The following is an 18,712-nucleotide window of genomic DNA, read 5'->3' on the forward strand; positions in this document are numbered from 1 at the left end:
GGCAGCCGGGGTCTCAGCCTGATGCCAGTCTAGGGTTCCTTCACCCAGGCCAGCAGCAGGTGCTGAGTGGGACCAGCGGCAGGACCTCGGCTGGCAAGGGGCCAGCAGCAGGAACCCCAGAGCAACGACGGGTTGAGTGGCTCAGCCCGCCCCACGTGCCATCAAAAAAATCGGCTCGCGTGCCACCTTTGGTATGCATGCCGTAGGTTGCTGACCCGTTTTAGAAAGAAAAATCTATGCACATTTGGCACCTAAACAGCAATTTTACAACCCATAGTTGCCATATGATGTAGATCAGTACTTGTCAATTTATAGATAGGGAAATAAAGGGACAAAAGTTGAGTTAGAAAGACAACCAGATGTCCATACTTCCAATCCTACCCTTCATTCCCTATAATACTTTAATATTTTTATGTTCAAGTACTGTGTACAGAAAGGCATATAGTAAAAAAATATGCCTTTAAATGTTAATTTTTCTGTCTCTTGTATGGAAGAAAGAAATTGGCAGCTCTCACTGGCAACATTCAGAATTATGAGAGAGTTCTTAGAAATACTCAATGATCTGAGATTTTTTTCAATAAAATTTACCAATGCCATTATGTGCGACACACATGGCAACTTCCTGTAATATACTTGAAAAACACTATTTAATTAAAATTAAGTAACTTGGAGTCCAAACGTACTCAGACTTTAAGGCCAGAAGGGATCATCATGATCATCTAGTCTGACCTCTGACATACTGCAGAACACAGAACCTCACCCACCCGCTCCCGTAATAGACCCCTACCTCTGGCTGAGTTACTGAAGTCTTCAAATCATGATTTAAAGACTTGAAGTTACAGAGAATGCACCACTTAAATTATTTTAAACCTACAAGCAACCTATGCCCCACGACGCAGAGGAAGACAAAACACCCCCAGGGTCTACCAATCTGACCCAGGGCACAATTCCTTCTCAACCCAAATATGGCAAATCAGTTAGACCCTGAGTGGGTGGGTAAGACCCACCAGACACCCACCTAGGAAAGAAGTCTCTATAGTAACTCAGAGCACTCCTCGTCTAGTATCCCATCACCAGCCACTGGAGATGTTTGTTACTAGCAGTCATAGATCGGCTACATGCCTTTCTAGGTAGTCTCATCATACCGTCCCCTCCATAAATGTATCAAGCTCAGTCTGGACATCAGTCAGTTTTTTGCCCCCACTGCTCCCCTTGGAAGGCTGCTCCAGAACTTTACTCCTCTGACAGTTAGAAACCTTGGTCTAATTTCAAGCCTAAACTTGTTTATATCCATTTCTGTCAGGTCCACACTGGCGCTTAGCTTAAATAACTCCTCTCTCTCCCTGGTGTTTATCCCTCTGAAGTATATTATATAAAGAGAGCAATCATATCTCCCCTCAGCCAAGCTCTTTGAGTCTCCTCTCACAAGGCAGGTTTTCCATTCCTCAGATCATCCTAGTAAACCTTCTCTGCACCTGTTTCAGTTTGAATTCATCTTTCTTAAACATGGGAGACCAAAATTGCACAGTATTCCAGATGAGGTCTCACCAATGCCTTGTATAATGGTATTAACACTTCCCTGTGTCTACTGGAAATACCTCGCCTGATAGATCCTAGGACTGCATTACATTTTTAACGGCTGCAACTCATTGGTGGCTCACAGTCATTGTAAGAACATAAAAACGGCCATATTGGGTCAGAACAACTGTCTATCTAGTTCAGTATCCTGTCTTCCAACAGTGACCAATGCCAGATGCTTCAGAGGGAATGAACAGAGAAAGGTAACCAAGTGATCCATCCCATCACCCATTCCCAGCTTCTGGCAAACAAAGGCTAGGAACACCATCCCTGCTTATAGTGGCTAATAGTCATTGATAGATATATCCTCCATGAATTTACCTAGTTCTTTTTTGAACCCTGTTATAGACTTGGCCTTCACAACAGGCCTCTGGCAAAGAGTTCCACAGGCTGACACTGCACTGAGTGAAGAAATACTTCCTTTTGTTTTAAGCCTACTGCCTATTAATTTTACTTGGTGACCCCTAGTTCTTGTCTTATGAGAAGGAGTAAACAACACTTCATTATTTACTTTCTCCACACCAGTCATGATTTCATAGACCTCTATCATATCCCTCCCTAGTCATCTCTCTTACAAGCTGAAAAGTCCCAGTCTTATTCATCTCTCCTCATATGAAAGCTGTTCCATATCCCTTATCATTTCTGTTGCCCTTTTCTGTACCTTTTCCAATTCCAATCTCTCTCTGAGATGGAGCAACCAATCTACATGCAGAATTCAATAAGTGGGCGTACCATGGATTTATATGGAGGCAATATGATATTTTCTGTCTTATCTATCCCTTTCCTAATGATTCCCAACATTCTTTTAGCTTTTTTGACTACCACTGCGCACTGAATAAAATCTTTTCAGTGAAGTATCCATGACTCCAACATCTTTCTTGAATAGTAACAGCTAATTTAGATCCCATAATTTTATATGTATAGTTGGGATTATGTTTTCCAACGTGCATTACTTTGCATTTATCAATATTAGATTTCATCTGCCATTTTGTTGCCCAGTCACCCAGTTTTGTGAGATCCTTTTGTAACTCTTCACAGTCTGCTTTGGCCTTACCCAACTATTCAAAAGTTATCTGCTGCAAATTTTGCCACATAACTGTTTACCCCTTTTTCCAGATCATTTATGAATATGTTGAACAGGACCGGTCCCAGTACAGACCCCTGGGGAACACCGGCATTTACCTCTCTCTACTCTGAAAACTGAGCATTTATTCCTACCATTTGTTTCCTATCTTTTAACCAGTTACTGATCCATAGAGGACCTTCCCTCTTATCCCATGACACCTTACTTTCCTTAAGAGCCTTTGAAAATCTAAGTACACTATATTCACTGGATCACCCATGTCCACATCCTTGTTGACCCCCTCAAAGAATTCTAGTAGATGGGTGAAGCATGATTTCACTTTACAAAAACCATGTTGACTCTTCCCCAACAAAATCATATTCATCTAGGTGTCTGATAATTCTGTTCTGTACTACAGTTTCAACCAATTAGGCTTACCAGCCTTATCCTGTGATCAAGGTATACATCCAGGTCTTTCTCCTTTGCCACTTCAACTGATAAGTCCCCAGCTTAGAGCAAAAACTGTTCTTGTTAGTCCCTAAGTGCATGATCTTGCACTTTGCACTATTAAATTTCATCCCATTTCTATTAGTCCAGCTTTAAAGGAAATCCAGATCTTTTTGTAGGATATTCCAGTCCTCCTCTGTACTAGCAATACCTCCCAACTTTGTCTCACCTGCAAATTTTATTAGCACACTCCCACTTTTTGTGACAAGGTCATTAATAAAAATGTTAAATAAGATTGATCCCAAGATTGATCCCTGAGGAACACCACTAGTAATCTCCCTCCAGCCTAACAGTTCATCTTCCAATATGACCCACTGTAGTCTCCCCAAAATGTACTGTTTATAGCCTGGGGGTTGGGGGAGGGGAAGAGAATGTTATGTGAATCCTGGCAAGTGTTATGAACTTCAAATGACCGTATTAAACTATGTGCCAGATAAGAATGGACTTTTAGGACATATAGTGTTAAGTGGTTCTCCTGGGAATCTCCAGGGGGACGTGAAAGTAAAATTTCCCACATCCAGTTATGCAAAAACCCAGAGTTTTGCAGCTACCCGCCGAGGAGACGATATTGTTGATTACCTGTTCCTAGAACCTGAAGATCAAAGACCCAAGCTGAATAAAGGAAAGACCAAACTATTCATGATGGTTCTGAATCTGAGATAGTTCTGACCTTGTAACCATGGGGAAAAACTCAGTCATGGGTTTTGAAAACTTGACACCTATCCAAACCCAAGGTTAGTTGGGGTGATCTCTGGTAAGCTTATTAGCATGCATGTAGGTTTTTATTGTTTGTTTAATTTTTTTTCTGTAATATTTTCACCTTAAGAATAAGTGTGTTTGCTTAGATAGGGTTGTGTGAGCACTTAGCTGTTTAAATCATTTGGAGGGAAAGCAAAGTACAGACGCTGCTTGCTGGGAATATCACACAGTGTAAGAAGGGGACTGTGCAGCCTGGAAAAACCCTAATTAGGAGAGAGTGGAGACCTGGGTCTCTGCCCAAGAGATGAGCCTGCTGAGGAAGCCTAGAGTGGGTGTCCTCAAGGGACCATAGAAAGGGAATACAGGTGCAGTTGCCCTGAACTGTGACATAATGTATCATTCAAAATGTCTTTAGGAAATAGCAACAGTCTTCCTTACGAAAGTGCTATTAAAACTGGATGGTTGCTACTCACAGTAATTAAGCCTACCACGAGATTTATGGTATTTCCCATTTTAAGTATAGGGACTACCACAGTAAACTTTGCATTGCAGTAAAATCATTTTAAAATGGCATCCACTGCAGAATATGAAGAACGTTTATCTGGCTTAGGCCTAGTTTTATTTTACACTCTACACTAATACAATGTATTATACAAACAGCATACCAAATTAAGATGATATAAATCAGAGATGTTACGCAAAACCAAGGACGACAAAAATAACGGCAACTAATAAAAAGGTTAAAGCATAAGTAGGAAATAAAAGTCAACCTGGAAAAAAAGGCATGCTAGAACATAAGGCAAAAACACACATTCAGTGGGAGAATCTATGTGGTAAGAAGATTGCCAACTAGATACAGGTTTTCAAGTGCAATACAGTGGCGAAACCACCACAGGTTTGGCAGCATACAGAGAGGTACCGCTTCAGATGAGGAAGATAACCAGTCCTTTATGTCACAGATGGGACTGTACTTAATGCACTGTATACAGCTGACACATTTAAAAGGAATTAAAAGAACAAAAAAATTAAGGACAGGACGGAATGACTCAGGAAGAAAGAATAAAAGCAAAGTAAGTTTAAGTAGGTTGGCTGAAAGAATTTGAGTATGGGGAGATAGCAAAGATAAGGCAGCAATCTAGATCTGTCTGTAGAGTGTAAACACCAAGGAGTAAGAAAAACTACATACTGTACAGAGGTGTAAAGAGTAAACGATTAAGCAGAGCCGAGGAAAATTTTTGGTTACCATCAGGAAGAGAGTTTAATAAAATCCAGATAGTTGAACAGTCTCACAATGAAAGTGGTGAAAGCCTCATCACATGGGCGCACTCTAAAACACTCTAGAGCACAATCTGCACTGACAAAACGAATAGACATTGTGATATCTTAACAGGACTTTACCATCTACTTTCTATGATTTTATAAAAATGAAGAGGGTAGTGTAGAGCTCTTAACAGTGTAAGTAAATTATTCTTACCAATACAACTCCTATACTGTTCAACTCCATAATTTCCAAGTTCACATTGTTTGTGTTAGTCTGTAGAAGGCTGGATATCAACCTAATCACATTTAAGCGAGTGTTTCCCACAGGCGGATCCAATACGCCCCATGTTGTCTTCATAACACTTTTCTAGACCAAAAACAATTAAAAAAAAAGTCCATGGGAACAATTTTTTTTTTTTTTTTTTTTTTTTTTTTTTAAGTACACATTTCTTTCAAGTCAGCTCGATGTTATTTATCCACAAACAGAAAATGTGGTAAGAATCTTGTATGGCCAGTTTGGCAGCAGTAGCATGACATGTTGTGGGACAATTGTTTCAGTTCCATATGTTAACACTTATTTTCTAGCACTATGGATTGGGAACAATGAGAAGACAATTAGGCTGGGGGAAATAAGATATGGCATATACAAACTTAGTGGCATTATGGACACCTAAAGGAGCTGCATTCAGCCCCACGATGGACATTTACCAGAGAGAACTGTGATTCAGAACACACTTGAAGTTTTAACTATTCAAGTCCAGTGTGTCTAGTTAAGCAGTTTTTGTATTTATCCAGGCAAGAAAATTAGTAATTATTGTAGTAAATTTTCTAAAGTCAGAAGAGAGAAATAAACCCTAGCTGCAGACTTCAGAATAATTATGTATGTTTTAATGAAGAGAATGTTGTAAATACTTAATGGTCCCTACTGCTGCCATATAAATGCCAGCATACTTGCACAGGAATTTAGGAATTGCGATACCAGATCAGAACAGTGGTTTGTGTTCTCAGATAAACTGTGACAGTGGTCAATACCAGCTGCTTCCAAGGAAGGCAAAAAGCTCATAACAGACAGTTATGCAACAAACAGCAAACAGGGATTAGGAAGAAGTGTACCCTCAATCAGTGGTTCAGTTGTGCCCTGAATGGAGATTTTATCTCCTTTTTAAGAAAGAATCCTATCTACCTACTACAAATATGGATATTCTCATTATCCTTCAAATTCTATGCTCTTAACTACAATTATCTCAGAACAATGAGTTCTGCAGTGTCCTTAAAAAAAAAAAGTGCATTTTTCATTTTTATATCTGTAGCCTTTCAATTTCACCAGATGTCCCTGGTGATCTACAAATGATTTACCATCTCTCCTCTGTCTTTTAATTGACCTCATATCCTCTTATGCATATCTCTAAAGTGAGCTTTCCCAAACTTTTCCACAGTGTATACAGAAGCCTTCTTCTGCACCACTTATTTCTGCTTTATTTTGGTATGTCATACAAAAGCATGCTCCTTTCCAAAGAAAGGAAAGGATATTTTGTTGCATTTAAGTGCAATTGCTTTTTCTCTATTTTGCTCTATTGAACAAAGTCAAACAGTTGAAAATATGAACGCCAAAACATTACGGGGTGCTTGACCACTAATAAATAGCCAAACAATAAGTGGCTCAGAAAAAGGCTTATTGTCTGTGTTACAAAGGCTAAAATGTACTTTTTAAGCTTCCATTAAACTGGTTTCTGAATTAAAGAACAGTTAACCTTTCTGTAACCATTGTTCTTCAAGATGTGTGGCTCATGTCCATTCCACATTAGATGTGCGCATGCCATGTTCACCATTGCTGAAGATTTTTCCCTCAATGGTATCTAGCTCACAGCACCAGAGGGTGCTAGTTGCCGTAATAATGTGCCAGCATAAAGGGGCCTGGACAGTCCCACACCCTCTCAATTCCTTCTTGCCATAACTCCAACAGAGGGGCAGGAGGCTGTGGAACGGACATGAAGAACACATCTTGAAGAACAAGAGTTATGGAAAGGTTAATAATAGTTTTTTCTTCGAGTGCTTACCCACGTTCATTTCACATTAGGTGACGAGAGGTACCCGAGGAGATGGGCTCAGAGTTCATGGACATGCAGACTGCAACACTGCTCTGCAAAACTTGGCATCATCTCTGGCCTACTGAGTGACAGGGTAGTGGGTGGAGAAGATATGAACTGACGACCAGGTCGCTGATCTGCAGAAGTCTTGGACCAGGACATGGGCCAGAAATGCTGCTGATGAAGCCTGAGCCCTGGTCAAATGGACAGTCAAGATGGCAAGAGGTTGGACTGCCCACCTGCTTGTAGCATATGCACATACAGGGAGTGATCCAGGATTAAATTCTCTGGGTTGAAACTGATAGGCCTTTCTTCCTGTCTTCTACTGACAAAATTCTGCATGGTTTGGTCCTCTCCACGTAGAAGGCCAGGGCAAGTCTAACATCCAGCTAGTGGAGATGCCACTTCTCTGCATTCCTATGCGGTTTCAGCCCAATTACTGTGAAACTATGAGACCACCTTTGGAAGGAACACTGGGTGGGGACGCAGTTGAACCCTGTCCTTAAAGAACACCATATACGGAGGTTCTGATGTAAGGGCCCTGATTTCTGAGATCCTCCTGGCCAAAGTAATTGTTACCAGGAAGCCAACCTTTCAGGAGAGATACAAGAGAGGGAATGATGCCAGTGGCTCAAAGGGAAGGCCCATGAGTCTTGATAAGACTAGGTTTAGGTGGAATCAGTTTGAATATCTGAGGATATAATCTTTCTAATTCCTTGAGGAAGAGGATGGTCATTTTATGAGAGAAGCCTGACGTACTGTCCATCAGAGGGTGGAAGGCTGAGATTGCTCTTAGATGCACTGTGATGGATGAAAAAGCTACTCCCTGTTGTTTCAGATGGAGCAGGTATTCCAGCACAGACTGGAGCAGTGACCAAGTCGGAGAGAGACCTTGTTGGGAAGACCACACAGAAATGCTTCTTCTTGGCTAGGTAAGTCGCTTTAGTAGGCAGTTTCCCATTACCTAGCAAGACCTGGTGGACTTGTTCTCAACAGGCCTGTTCTGCTGGGATCAACCATGGCACACTCACGTGGTCAAGTGGAGGGCCCTGAGGTTCGAGAGGAGTAAACGGTTGTGATCTTGTGAGATCAGGTCAGGGCAGAGCAAAAGTGGAAGTGAGTGCTACTGCCAGGTCCAGCAGCATACCAAATAAATGTTGTCATGGCCAAGCAGTGGCTGCAAGGATGACTCTTGCTTTGTCTCGCCTGACTTTCAGAAGGACCCTGTGTACCACAGGAATGAGAAGAAACACAGAACAGGAGCTCTGCCCATGGAAGTAGGAAGGCATCTGAAAGAGAACCCAGGCTCTGACTATGTAGTAAGCAAAACTGCTGACATTTCCTCCACCTCTAACTTTGAGGAACAAGACTCTTCAGGAGACCATGGGGGAGCAGTACCCTTTGTTTCCATTGACCAGTGTCGTAACAGAGATATCTTTGCTGACAACAGAAGGGCCAGTTTTCCTCTGGTCAGTACCGAAGGGCCTGGTGCTGGATATGAGCTCGGGGCAACATGCTCCATTCTGTTCAACATGCTCATCAGAGCCAATAGTTGTCCCATCAGGGCCCTGGCCACTGCAAAGGTCTCAAGGTTGGAAGGCACTGCAATCTTGCTGGATGTTCCCTGGCATTGGCAGATGGCCCCGCACCAACCCAATGGCACCTGCAAGCAGAATGGAGTCGATGGTGCTGCTAGCAGAACAGGAGTGGACGTGTGGTATGACACGGGTCGCACTTCCCATGTTTGTCCTTCCTCGATATTGGGCAGTGTCCTCTCTTGGACCAGATTCTTGTGCTTCTCTCTCAGTACTGGATGGGTGCTGAGAAACATGCAGTGCCAGAGAGTGCTTTACATCAAAACCGAGGTGCTGAGTCCAACTTGCTTGGTTCTGATGCACGTCTAAGCGTGGCTTCCATTAGGACAGCTCTTACTCTAGCCTCCCTGTCCCTTTTTGTACAGGACTTGAAGTTTTGCAGCAGATTTGGTAACACTCTTATGTGAGCTTCTTCCAGACATTTCAGAGTGTGGGTTGCCCACTAGCACAGGCTTGCCACAGGAGGCGCATGCCCAGCCCCAGGGACAAAAGAAGAGAGATGGGGGAATCTCATTATATACAATAATATTATCTACACTACTACTAGAAATTAAAATGGAAGATAACTAAACTAGAGAATAACAGAAAACCCCCTGAATGAATCCCTTGCCAAAGCTAGAGAAGGTGTTACAGTGACCATCATGGGTGTAAAGAAGAAATTGAGATGGTGTGGGGGACTGGGCCCTTTATAGTGGTCCATGAGCGCATGGCACCAGAGGCACTAGAGCCAGCCCGATGGATACCACTGAGGGGGAAAAAATCTCTGGCAATGGTGCATGCAGTGCACACGCACCTAACATGGAATGGACATGAGCAAGCACTCAAAGAAAAATAATTATTTTTAAAGCCTTTATCACTAAATGACAGCCTGTAATTGTCTCCATTTTCATTTGGATGAGTTATAGATACCACTTACTTTCGGGGGCTCAAGTAGTAGCTCATGGAAGGATGCAAGTCGTGTTTTTATGGCTTCTAAAACACTTTTGTTGACTGAATATGTTGAATGGCTCATGCCCGGAGGACAAGTCTCTATATGACCTTCAAATCTAAATATACAAAGAAGAGTTTGATGAGTATATTGCAGGGCTAGTTACAATATTAACTCAAGTTAGAAACAATCTTAATATAGGTTTACAAAGCTGGTGCTATTACTAGAAAGACTATACACAAAGGGTAAATCTAGAGCAGCGGTTCTCAAACTGTCGGTCAGGACCCCAAAGTGAGTCATGGCCCCGTTGTAATGGGGCTGCCAGGGCAGGCTTAGACGTGCTGGAGCCAAAGCTGAAGCCCAAACCCTGCTACCCAGGGCTGAAGCCAAAGCCAGAAAGCTTCAGCCTTGGGCGTGGGGCTTAGGTTACAGGCCCCCTGCCTGCAGCTGAAGCTCTTGGGCTTCAGCCTCCCCACCTGGATTAGTGGGGTTCAGGCAGGCTCAATCTTCAGTCCCCTCTCCTCAGGGTTTGTCTGGTCATTTCTTCCTGTATGGAGTTGGCAACACTGATTAATAGCAAGTCATTGTTAATCTCTAGGAAATGCTTTATGTCAAACAGTACAAGTTTTAAAAGCATGTAAGGCCTGGCCTACACTTAAAAATTAGATCAACCTAGCGGCACAGCTCAGGGATGTGAAAATTTTCATGCTTTGTGAGACACAGTTAGGCCAATCTATCTTCTGGCATAGATATGGCTAAGTCAAGGGTGGGCAAACATTTTGGTCTGAGGGCCCCATCTGGGTATGGAAATTGTATGGTGGGCCAGGAATGCTCATGAAATTGGAAGTTGAGGTGCGGGAGAGGGTGAGGGCTCTGGTGGGGGTGCAGGCTCTGCGGTGGGTCCGGAAATGAGGAGTTCAGGGTGTGGGAGGAGGGTGAGGGCTCCAGCTAGAAGTGTGGGCTCTGGAGCGGGGCTGGGGATGAGGGGTTTGGTGTGCAGGAGGTGCTCTGGGCTGGGACTGAGGGGTTTGGGGGAGGATCAGGGCTGGGGGGAACTTGGGGGTGGGAGGTGGTCAGGGGTGCAGGCTCCCAACTGCACTTACCTCAAACAGCTCCTGGAAGCAGTGGCTTGCACCCCGCCCCCCTCGGCTCCTATGCACAGTTTGCACTTGGGGCAGGGGCAGCATGCGTAGCCCCCAGCTATCCCTACGTGTAGGAGCCGGAGGGGGGACACGCCACTGCTCCCAGGAGCTGCGCAGAGCCACATGCAGAGCAGGACAAGCCCCCGACCCCACTCCCCGGCAGGAGCTCGAGGGATGGATTAAAGGGTCTGATCGGCCAGATGCAGCCTATGGGCCGTAGTTTGCCAACTCCGGGCTAGGTTGACGAGGAGTCAGAATTCTTAACTTAGACCAATTTAAGATCATACTGTAGATATGCACTAAGTCCCCAATAACGTTCACTCACAGTCACTTATGCTCCTATGTCACTTTTAAAATTTTTCATCAAGATGACTAAAAATATTTAGAAGCATTTGTGTTTCTTCACAGCTAAGTTTTGAGACACAATGTCGAGCATGACAGCTGTAAATTGTAATGTCACGAGCCCAATTCAAAACAGATCTGCTGCCAACGTAAACCCTGTGCCTCTGGCAGAGGAATCAATTTAAACAAGTAAAAAATTCAAACATTAAAGAGAGGCAAATATGAGCAAACAGATAGGAAAGTGATCAAGGAGTGCGCATCATCTTCCCCCTGTTCCGGTTCTAGAAAAAGGAAAAGACTGACGCAAGGAAAATAAAGTTCTAGTCTGCTGAAGACTAGGTTGCAGATGCTTTGGGGTCAAAATAGGCCCATGGACTGGACCCAACCACAACAGATATTAAGGACCGCACCTGTTAGCATCAGCTAAGAGCAGAAGCTGAAACACAAGGAAAGCAAGACCAGACACAAAAATGGCTTGTGGTCAACAGTCATAAGGGACACTTAGGGCTGGTCTACACTACGGGGTAAAATCTATTTTAGATACGCAATTTCAGCTACGTGAATAACGTAGCTGAAGTCGAATATCTAAAAATCGATTTACTCACCCGTCCTCACTGCACGGGATCGATGTCCGCGGCTCGCCATGTCGATTCCGGAACTCCGTTGGGGTTGGTGGAGTTCCGGAATCGATATAAGCGCGCTCAGGGATCGATATATCCTGTCTAGATTAGACGCGATATATCAATCCCCAAGCAATCGATTTTAACGCGCTGATACGGCGCGTAGTCTAGACGTGGCCTCAGATGGGAGACATCAGCTATCAAAACAAGGCTGTGAAATGTAGGAACACGTCAAACATTTCATACCATGCTTTTCATAGAATCTGAGAATCTTGGGACCAGACCACAACTGAGAACACTGATGTGCTCAGATACCCATATTTCCATCACGGTAGTATCTAAACATAAGCTGATATGAAGGCCAGCATAAAGAATTTCAAAACCTGAGAAATAAAGCTAGTATTTAAGGATGCAATCTAAAAGTTTATATGGCTATGTTTTTACATTAGATCAAGAGGACCCTTCCAGGTGGGAAGCTGACAGATACCTGTTGGGGGGTGGGGGAAGTGTATAATACATCCTGCAGTTCATGGAAGGATGCAAGTCATGCCACCTCTACAAAAGGTAAATTCAGCAGCAGCACAAATCTCACAAAGGATGTGATCACAGATTGAGGGGGAGGGGGGAGTGTCTTACGTTGGTCGTCTTGTCTCAAGTAAGGTCAGTAATATTTGGATTGCACTGACTATTGCAGACTCATTTTTCTCTTTATGAAAAATATTTGATAGTAGCTGTTCTATAATTTCTTGCCTAGAGAGAAAACATCATTAAAGTTAGACATACAACTTTTTAAAATACAAATAACTGTTTATACAGAGACAAGCAATAAAGAGTCCTGTGGCACCTTATAGACTAACAGACCTACTGGAGCATAAGCTTTCATGGGTGAATACCCACTTTGTCAGAGGCATCCAATAAGTCTTAGTCTATAAGGTGCCACGGGACTCTGTTGCTTTTTACAGATCCAGACTAACACGGCTACCCCTGATATTATACAGAGACAAGCAGCTACAGTGTTTCTTTGTAAAACTGCTGGCCAAGACTGGATGGAGGTTCAGAGCCATTTTCACATTTTTTCCCTCCTCCCACAATATCAAACTGGTTTCCTTCACCATTTTTCTGGCATTATTAGCCCACAGCAGCAGATCTAAGCGTTTTAAATCCAAGCTTCTGTTAAGTGCCAGCATAATGGACAACTATCAGACCAGACCTACCATGCATAAAACTGTGTGATATGAAATTAAATTCAGCTTTGCTCACTTTCATAAATTTAGTTACTTCAGGAAACATCCATATATTTTGTTGGCTGCATGTAATAGGAAAGTAATTATTGTTATTTCCAAAAGGCTTCAAATAACTAAAAATAAATGCCACCATTCTCAGAGGTACAAGGCAAATAAATAAGAAGTTAAACTGTCCAACATACTTTTCTAGAGTTGCAAGCAGTGGGTCTGGTTCTGAACTGTTCTGTACTTGTAACATCTGGTCTCTGCTTAGGCGAATAATTTCACAGAGCGACTGTGATGCATTTGAATGCCTCTGAAAAAGAAAGATTTTTTGTTGTTGTTTTAAGAGTAGCCTAGGACTACACACTATCTAAAGAACACTTCTCATCCCATAAATTATGAAGTTCTGCACAAAAAACATGACCAGATGCCAAGCAATTTGCTTTATTTTACAGGGGAAGGGAAAGTTTTTTTCAACACATTTCTAAACATCAAATGCCTTTAGACAGGACTCCATTCCACTGCCACCAAGATGGCAGAATAGCACTGCTTGGAGACTCCAGCCATCCTATCTCATCCCCTCAAGAATTTCAGGGGCCAGGTCTGATAATAGGTACTAATTCCATAAATAAGCAAAGTCAATACTGACATTAGATCCTATTTCTGATTACAGTATTGCTTTAAGATTTTCTGTCAGCTAAGACAGGCCTACTAGAATCATAACTGCTTTTAACAGCAATAATTAATAAGCTAAACAGTTGGAACTTGACAAGCACAAAATACTTACATCTTCATCTTGAGACGGATGTACAATTTCTACAAGCCGCTGGATAATTCTCTCCTCATTTAACCACTGTAAAACAATTTAGTGATATTGAATAAAAATGCAGTATTTTTCCTTTAAATCAGAAAAATATTCAAAGCATAACCTCAGCATGTTGAGGGTCATCTATCAAAATTTATTTAGTAGCATTCTTATTCTTCAAATTAATATTCTGGTATAATAATCCAAAATTTTCACACTAGATGCCAAGAGTAGAACAGAAATGTGTAGTGCCAGTGACTACTGCTGGCCTACTATAATCTTTTGTGGAAAGTAATTAAATACAATTTACGAAAAAGGCATTCTATTTGGTTGGAGATAGTGGCATCACACTGGACATGTTGCATTATAATTAGATACTGAACAATAACGTTGAGAGGTACTGGGCTCCATATCTTCCAAGCTTTCTTCCTTATTTTCTCAACTTATAGGTAAAGAACTCTTCTCTATGAGAAAAACAGATTACCGTACTGGACCTGAAGAAAAACGCAATACCATTTACAGGTCTTGGGACCCCAGAAGACTTATCTTCACATACTGGATGTGCACACGTACCCCAAATTCCCATGTATTAGTGCACAGTAGCTAAAACCGTCAATGTAGCCCTCTGAGGAACACATTACCAAACTGTTATTAAACAGCATTAAAAAAATAAAGCTCAGTTGGCAAGAATTTGTATCCGTGCGCATAAAGAAATAAAATTAAAAACTTTTTGAACGGACTCCTGAGGCACTCGATTGATGGCTCAGAGGCTTTTACAAATGTGAGTACATAAAATGTAATATAAAAGTGGGTTTATTTTACCTAAACAGATTCATCAGCAAATATATTAAAAACAATAACTTTTTAAGTTGAGGTCCCGAGGGGGGGGGGGGGGGGGGGGGGGGGGGGGGGGGCGGACGGGGAATCCGTCGCCGCACCTGGGGCTAGAGTCTGTCTAGCTCCTTAAGGAAGCGTCCAACTACGGGGATAGCAAATACTGACTGCCCCACACACCTGGATGGAAAGCAGAAAAAGCTGCCAGGTGCTCCTTAATTGATGAGACTGCCAGCCCCGGTTGTTTTAAGTTGAATAAATAGTCCAGTATAAAGGGGACTGAGGATTGGAGTGGAGCAAGTACCCTTCTGTGAGGACCAAAGAGAGAACAGTTTCCACTTGGCCAGATAACTGGCGTGAATGGAGGGTTTTCTACTGCTCAGAAGAACCTCCCTAACCAAGTCGGAGAACTGAAACGCTAACAAGTGCGGCCATGAAGTTTCCATGCTGTAAAGTGGAGAGATTCTAGACTGGGATGCTGGAGGCAGCCATGGTCCTGTGTGATGAGGTTCGGAATCATAGGTGTGTCCAATGAGATATCTAACAGCATAGAGAACCAGTGTTGGTGGGGGCATGCTGGTGCTATGAGAATAAGCGGTGTCTTGTCTTACCAGACCTTGAGGAGGACTTTGTGGATGAGAGGGAAGGGTGGGAACATATACAGAAGTCTTCCCACCCACAAGAGGAGAAAGGTGACCAAGATGGAGCCAGGGCTGTGGTTCAAGAAGGAGCAGATCTTCTGGCACTTCCTGTTGCTCTTTGTCGCAAACAGATCTATCTGGGGAGATCACCACCTCTGGAAGATATTGCTGGCAACGTCCGGGTGGAGAGACCATTCGCAGCCATGAAAGGACCTGCTGAGGCGATCGGCTAGTTTGTTTTGTCAGCCCGGCAGGTATGACACCTCTAACTATATCGAGTGGGCAATGCAGAAGTCACACAGTTTGAGGGCTTCCTGGGACAGGGGAAAAGGAGTGAGCACCACCTTCTTTGTTTATATAGAACATTGCTGTGGTATTGTCCATCAGCACAAACATTTGCCCTGAAGACAGGCCTGAAACATCTAGCAAGCTAGATGCACCACTTGTAACTCTCCGACACTGATGTGTAGCAATAGTTCTGCCTGGGACCGTAGACCTTGAGTCCTGATGTCACCCAGATGTGCCCTCCATCCCACCACTGACGCATCTGTGACTAGTGACAGCAACAGCTGTGGCTTGTAGAAAGGTACTCCCGCAAAGACTATCTGCAGCTATAGCCACCACCAGAGGGACTGTAGGACCCAAGGAGGGAGTGTGACCAGCCTGTCCAGAGGGTGTCAACTCAGCCTGTACACCTGAGCCAGCCATGACTGGAGAGGGTAGCGCCTCAGACTTGCATGTTGCACTATGTAGGTGCAAGACGCCACATGACGCAGAAATCTTAGGCAATTTCTGGCCGTCGTGCCTGGGAACCGATGGAGACCTTCAATGAGGGCTCTTAGGGTCAGAAATCGAGACTTGGGCAGGGATTCTCTGGCTTGGGTGGAGTACAAGACAGAGAATAGAATTAATTGGGGACTAGTGGGGATCAGAGTCAATTTCGTCAAGTTGAGGATGAGACAGTCTGAGGAACGTTGCTTGCACCAGTTTCATGTGTTCCTCCACCTGGTCTTGAGATCTACCCTTGATGAATCAGTCATCCAGGTATGAGAAGATTTGCACCTGGTGCCTGCAAAGAAAGGCCACCACAACCACCATCCATGTGGTGAACACCCAAGGGGTCGCCAATAGTCCGAATGGGAGGATTGTGAACTGATATTTGTTGTCAGAGGCCAGCACTCGCAGAAAATCCCATCGTCTGCGGGATGGGATTATGGAGACGTGGAAGTATGCGTCTTTCAAGTTGAGGGTGGCTCCAGATCCAAGGAGGGAATGATGGAAGCCAGGGAGACCATGCCGAACTTCAATTTCTTCATAAATCTGCTGAGATTTTGCAGGTCTAGAATAGACCTGAGCCCACTTTTGGCCCTAGGGATTAGAAAATAGCTTGAGTAGAACCCCTTGCCCCTGAACTCCAGAGGAACCTCCTTTACAATCCTGAGTAGAAGGAGCAATTGCACCTCCTGCATAGGGAATTGCTTGTGAGAAGGGTCTCTGAAGAGGGACAGGGAAGGTGGGTGGGTGAGAGGGAACAGAATTGGAGAGAGTATCCCAGTTCCACCATGCTGTCTGAGGTAATTTGAGACAATTCATGGTAGAAATGTGACAGACTGTTCACAGAGGAAGGGAAAAGATCTGGGGACTGAGCTGGTGCCCTGTCCTCGAGAGTACCTTCAGAAGTCTGGCTTCGTGCCCGACTGCTGTTTAGCCAAGGCCTTTGGCCGGAGAAGGATTGCGATGGCCGCCTCCTGTTACTCCTGCCCCATTTTCTACTAAAATCCCATCTAGGAAGGGCAGAGTAGAATCACAGGACAGTCTGGGCGTTTAAACAGCTTTCTTTGAGTGGTCGGTGTGTGAATCCCCAGGGATTTAAGGGTCGCTCATGAGTCCTTAACGCTAAGCAGCCTTGAGTCCATCCACTTTGCAAACAGGCCGAAGCAGTTGAACTGCAGGTCATGGATTGTATTTTGGACTTCTTGCGGGAGCCCAGAAACCTGGAGCCAAGAGCTGCGCCTCACAGTCATGGGTACCCGCACTATTGCCATGGCAAAGTCAGTGGGGTCCAGGGTGGCCTGGAGAGAGGTCCTAGCCACCACCCTTCCCTCCTCCAGGATCGCTGTGAATTCAGAGCACAAGTCCTCTGGCTGCAATTCCTGGAACTTCACCGGAGGAATTGTAAGCATGACAGCTTAGGACCGCATGCTCGTTAGTTATTCAAAGCTGAAAACCCCCGGGAGTATACTTTTCAACTGAAGAGATCCAGCTTCTAGGCTTCCTTTGATTTAGGCGTGGGCCCCGGTTGCCCCTGCCGCTTCTTATGGTTAGCTGCCTCCACCACCAGGGTTCCAGGCTGGGGGTGGGTAAAGAGGTGCTTGTGTCCTTTGGACAGCACCAAGTATCTCCGCTCTACCCCCTTGGCTGTTGGTGGGATAGAAGCAAGAGTACGCAATAATACCTTGGCAGTGTTTTGGATAGTTTTAATGAGGGGTAAAGCTACCCTCAATGCCCCAGGGTCCAAAATATCCAGCATTGGGTCCATGACCTCCTCTGCCTGCAGATTAAGGTTTTAGGTGGCCCGCCTAAGAAGGTTCTGACAGGCCCCAATGTCCATAGCAGGCAATGTGGTGGATTGAGAAAGAGGAAGATCCTTTTGGTGGCACAGGGTCTGCCTGACCCTCCGGCATGCAGGGGGGCTGCCTGGGTGTCGGCCCCGTGATACCCAGGTGGCTGCTGTGGTACTCAGTGCTGTGGCAGCTACACTGCCAGCACTCATGCCAGCGCCCTATGTTGCCAGTTCGCTGGCCTGAGCCTATGCGTCCCGACCACAAGGGGGTTCTCAGGGGACCAAGGAGGCTGATGAAGGTGCACAGACCTCTGATGCCACCAACATGGCCCCATACCCCGACACTTGGCCCTAGTGATAGGTTTATGGTGTCCAAAAGGGCCACTGAGTCAGCCCCTGCCACTGAGGGGGGTCAGTACATTATGGGCACCGGTTGCCCTTCATCTCGCCTGGGACAGCACTGGGAGTGGTACTGGCTCCGACGAGACACACTAAATCCAAAGAAAAGTCCAAGCCCATCCATGGCGTAGTAGACCCAAATGGTACTGGGGAATGATGCCATATTGTAGTGGGCTTGCCCCTGTGGCAAACAAGCAGCGGTGCTGCTGTTGGTGCTGATACACGGGCCAATGGGATAGGAGACTGTGCAACCATATGCCTTGCTGCCTCGAACGCGTCCTGCATGGAAGTCCCCGATCCTCCTCCAGTTCCTCCCGCACCAGAGTCCACCAGGACCAAACTGATGGACCTCCTCACGAGGCTGGAGTCTATGGTGTCGGCATAGGTAGGTCTAAGGCCGAGTGTCCTCATGTGGGACACATC

At 44.6% G+C, this 18,712-nt stretch overlaps 1 protein-coding gene across 14 annotated transcripts in view; it reads right to left on the bottom strand.

The window, feature by feature from the left end:
• Positions 1 to 18,712, bottom strand: part of PPP6R3 (protein phosphatase 6 regulatory subunit 3) — a 134,819-nt gene that overhangs the window by 47,968 nt on the left and 68,139 nt on the right. For all 14 annotated transcript variants that reach the window (XR_012655744.1, XM_032801554.2, XM_032801546.2 and 11 more), the window contains 5 exons: positions 13,835 to 13,900; positions 13,248 to 13,360; positions 12,458 to 12,571; positions 9,706 to 9,835; positions 5,322 to 5,474 (listed from right to left, as the gene is read on the bottom strand). Coding sequence is in view for 13 of the 14 variants with exons in the window: in XM_032801554.2 (XP_032657445.1) it covers positions 5,322 to 5,474; positions 9,706 to 9,835; positions 12,458 to 12,571; positions 13,248 to 13,360; positions 13,835 to 13,900 (576 nt within the window). In the remaining variant the exon portion in view is untranslated. The remainder of the gene's footprint in view (positions 1 to 5,321; positions 5,475 to 9,705; positions 9,836 to 12,457; positions 12,572 to 13,247; positions 13,361 to 13,834; positions 13,901 to 18,712) is intronic.

Source organism: Chelonoidis abingdonii, chromosome 4, assembly GCF_003597395.2.
Source record: "Chelonoidis abingdonii isolate Lonesome George chromosome 4, CheloAbing_2.0, whole genome shotgun sequence".
NCBI classification, from domain to species: domain Eukaryota; kingdom Metazoa; phylum Chordata; order Testudines; family Testudinidae; genus Chelonoidis; species Chelonoidis abingdonii.